The sequence below is a fragment of the Camellia sinensis genome, chromosome 5 (assembly GCF_055761805.1).
Source record: "Camellia sinensis isolate YWXY chromosome 5, ASM5576180v1, whole genome shotgun sequence".
Lineage (NCBI taxonomy): Eukaryota > Viridiplantae > Streptophyta > Magnoliopsida > Ericales > Theaceae > Camellia > Camellia sinensis.
The window spans coordinates 179,887,715-179,891,836 of NC_138965.1; the positions used below are offsets into that span (position 1 = coordinate 179,887,715).

At 33.7% G+C, this 4,122-nt stretch overlaps 1 protein-coding gene across 1 annotated transcript; it reads left to right on the forward strand.

Moving 5' to 3' along the window:
- Positions 1-1,001: 1,001 nt before the first annotated feature.
- Positions 1,002-2,640, forward strand: LOC114311519 (U-box domain-containing protein 21). Its single transcript, XM_028257665.2, has one exon. It carries the CDS (start codon positions 1,117-1,119, stop codon positions 2,509-2,511), a length of 1,395 nt encoding a protein of 464 aa, XP_028113466.2. The 5' UTR covers positions 1,002-1,116; the 3' UTR covers positions 2,512-2,640.
- Positions 2,641-4,122: the final 1,482 nt, after the last annotated feature.

Below are 4,122 nucleotides of genomic sequence, written 5' to 3' on the forward strand. Positions count from 1 at the left end.
ATTTCAAAAACCATAGAAGAGATTTTTGTAATTGTCAAAATTTGAGGAGCAGGTGCAGAATGTGATACTCTCTATATCATTTAAATGCAAGTGTGATAATCTTTTTTTTAATTTGTAACAATTATAAATTTAAATTTTTATTTCAAAATCATTAAATATATAATGAGAATATTCCAATATATACATGAAATTATGTAAATCAAAATCCAAAATGATATATGTTTAATTAACAATTAAACAAAACTAAAGATAGTAGAGGTGATTGCGAATCGGATTGAGTCGGGTGACATCTCAGTTGTCATTCTTTCAAAATTAGGCTGGTTGGAAAAAAAATCAATCCGCCTACCGGTTTGGTGAATGCGAATCAAGTGAGCCGTGTGGGTTGGCGAATGGATGCAATCGGTTTGGCATTTTGAATTTTACAATTTTTGGACATTTTTTTGAATTATAATTCATAACTTTTACAATCTCCAATAACTAGTAATCTAAAAAAAATTGTCTATAACAGGCATGACGCCACGCATGCATATTTTTAAAGTATTACTTTACATTTTCACAAAAATATATATTTTATTATTTCTACTCTAAATTAATACTTGTTAACATTTTTTTTTTGAACTTCATCTAAAGAATAATTAATCCGCCATAAGAATTATATCGATAAATTTTAAAATATTTCATTTATATTTGTACATTAAAAAATATACATCCACTCAAAATCATTCTGGTTGGATGAATTCACCCTTAAAAACAGGCGCGGATGATTATATCACCGACACGGCTTTCTCGTCAACGATTTAGAATTCCTGTAGCCCCATCTGACGGTGATGTTGTTTACCATTTCAAACTTCTACGGTCAATATTCAACCGTTTCTCTCTCCCCACCTCTCTGTCTCTCTGTAGAACGTTCTTTTCTTTTCTTTTATTTTTTTTTATTTTATTTTATCTTTAATCTATTATTTTATTTTATCTTTAATTTACTGTCCTTAGTTTTGAAGTTTTTGAACCGCCTACAAAGACTCAACTTATATGTACATACTACCCACCTTAACTTGCATTTCATTCTCGACTTCATATTTTACATGAAAACACCGCAACAAAAAAAAACTTAAATTCATGATTTCGTCTTGGCGGAGGCGAAGAGCGGCTCGCCGTGCCCGCAAGAGGCATGACGAACACGACGACAACGGTGGCATGACGATGCAGATGGACATGGAGACGGAACTGATGATACCTAGCCATTTCAGGTGTCCAATATCTTTGGACTTGATGAAAGATCCAGTGACACTGTCAACCGGGATCACCTACGATCGCGAAAACATCGACAAGTGGATTGAAGCCGGTAACCACACTTGTCCGATCACTAGCCAAAGCTTGAAAACTCTGGAGCCAATTCCAAACCACACCATTCGAAAGATGATTCAAGATTGGTGTGTTGACAATGTTTCACTTGGTATTGAGAGAATTCCCACTCCTAGAATACCCGTTAGCTCCTTCGACGTGCTCCAAATTCTCTCAAAACTTGCATTGGCAAAGCAGAGAGAGGATAGTGAAGGGTTTGTGGAGTTGGTGGTGGAGCTGAAGGGTTTGGCGAAGGAGAGCGAGCGTAACAGGCGGTGCATTGTGGCTAATGGTACGGGTTGTGTTCTATCTGCCATGTTTGAGGCTTTCTCTGAAAGGTCTTTTCATAAAAACATTGCAGTTTTGGAGGAAATATTGTCAGCTTTGACATTGATGCTTCCACTTGATGAAAATGCCAAGTTTCATCTAGGCTCATGTGTATCTTTGAATTGCATTGTTTGGATTTTGAAGCATGGAGGAGACTTATCGGGACGAAGGAACGCAGTTTTGGTGCTGGAAGAGTCTCTATCATCGTCAGCAGCAGATCAACAACACAAGGTAGATGCTTTGGTAGAGATTGAAGGAGCCATGGATGCTTTAGTCAAGTTGATCAAAGAGCCAATTTGCCCTACAACTACAAAAGCTTCATTGACAACCATTTACTACATGCTTTCATCATCATCATCGTCAACATCATCATCACCTACTCTTGTGAATGAGAAGGTCATAATAAGATTTGTAGAGATGGGTATGGTGTCTTTGCTGCTAGAAATGCTTGTTGAATCGGAGCGAAGCATATGCGAGAGGGCTTTGCATGTTTTTGATGGACTTTGCAGTTGTGACCAAGGGAGAGAAAAGGCTTATGATCATGCTCTAACTATGCCTGTTTTGGTCAAGAAGATATTGAGAGTTTCGGATTTGGCGACCGAGTTCTCAGTTTCAATCCTTTGGAAGCTTGGCAAAAATGAGAAGAGGGAAGAAGAGGGAAGTGTTCTTGTTGAAGCTCTTCAAGTAGGTGCTTTTCAGAAGCTCTTGTTGCTCTTACAAGTTGGATGTGGTGAGAAAACAAAGGAAAAGGCAAGTGAGTTGTTGAAATTGTTAAACCTGCATAGGGATAGGTTGGAGTGTATTGATTCTATGGATTTCAAGGATCTCAAAAGGACTTTTTGAACCAAACTGGTCCTTATTCCTCCTTAGGGGAAAGAATTATACCGGTATTTGTGATATTTTACTGCTCAACGTACAAAAAATTCGAAGAGAAATTTATAAATATACGTGCTATACATTAAAATTCTTACACATTCTAGAAAAATGATTTAAGGTCTCAATATGTGTTGGGTTTTTGAATAATTCTCGGTTGTGAGGAGTGCTTGATCTAATAGAATAATATATATTTGTTAGAATGGATTGTCAAAATCTGAGTGTGCACTATTATGATATGATCAATAATGAATAAGCCCCATGATATAGATTTGAGGCACTTTATACATGCTTTTCTTGTTCCTCTGCGTATTTGAATTTTGACTTGGCAATTAAGTTTGAAGACATTTTTTTCCTTGTCTCTAAATTTTTCTCTTTGAATTTATGGATCAGAAAATCTACTTATCCAAAAAAATTGGTCTAGGACGTTAATAATAAAAGTGATGCAGGGTGAAATTAAAATCTTTTATGATAAAGAGTCGTGCTCGAAATAAATTTTAATAATACAAATAATTTTTTTTGTTGTTGATATTTTTCTAAGTAATTTTTTTTAAATATGTATACCACTAACATGAATTTCTTTGAATTAAGCCATAGAATAGAAAGAGAGAAGTCTTGATTAGAAACCAATCCTCTTTGGTCTGAGCCGGAGTTCCATGCTATTATGAGCCATAATGATAGATGTTTTTGGTTTTAAAATAAAAGATCCACAATAACAATATCATTCTATGTAAAAAAATATTACAAATATTTATTTGTTTATCATTGCTCATTCATTAAAGGCGTTGAAATGTATAAGCAATTATGCCAGGTATCCAAGAAGGGATGAGCTTTTCTCCGCTACACCATTGGCCCTGTTTGGTAGAGCTGTAGGAAAGTGCTTATAACTTATGCCTAAACAGCTTATAACTTATAGCTATGAACATAAGCTGATTTCTGACTTATAAATTAAGCATCTCCTGCCCTACTCAAAGAATAAGCTGATTTCTGACTTCCAAAAAGCTATAAACTATAAGCTAAACCAAACACATCAAAATAGCTTAAATTAAGCTGAAAGCTGAAATAAGCAACTTTTAAGCTGCACCAAACAGGCACAATGTCAACTGGAAAGCGTTTTCCGAGCATGTGGGATTCATTACGAGCTTTATTTTGATAGTTTGATTTGTTCATTTTGTTATTTCATGTTTATAGATTATTCATGAAAAAAACAATAGATTGAACTGATAATTATAACTATGTTTGTCTTTAAAAACTAAATGGTTTAATTTTAAAATTATATTGATAGTCTATTTTTTTAAAAAATAAACATAATTTTAATCTCCAAATTATCTTAATTTGGTCTCTTAATATAATTTCGTCACTCGGTTTGTTTTTACCAGGTGTAAGACTTGAAAACTATGTGTGTGTTTTGTTTGAGTATTTAGATTAAATTTTTTGAAAATTGGCTTTTTTGTTTTTCAATTTTTTTTTTGTTTTATTTTTGTTTTTAGTGAATATTTTTAAAATTTTAAGTATTTTTTTTTTTACTTTTTTAGATGCACCTTACTTATATGTATCTAAAAAGTAAAAAATTTGGGAAAA

Coding starts and splice junctions, on each gene's coding strand:
- LOC114311519 (XM_028257665.2), top strand. CDS start 1,117: ATGATTTCGTCTTGGCGGAGGCGAAGAGCGGCTCGCCGTGCCCGCAAG.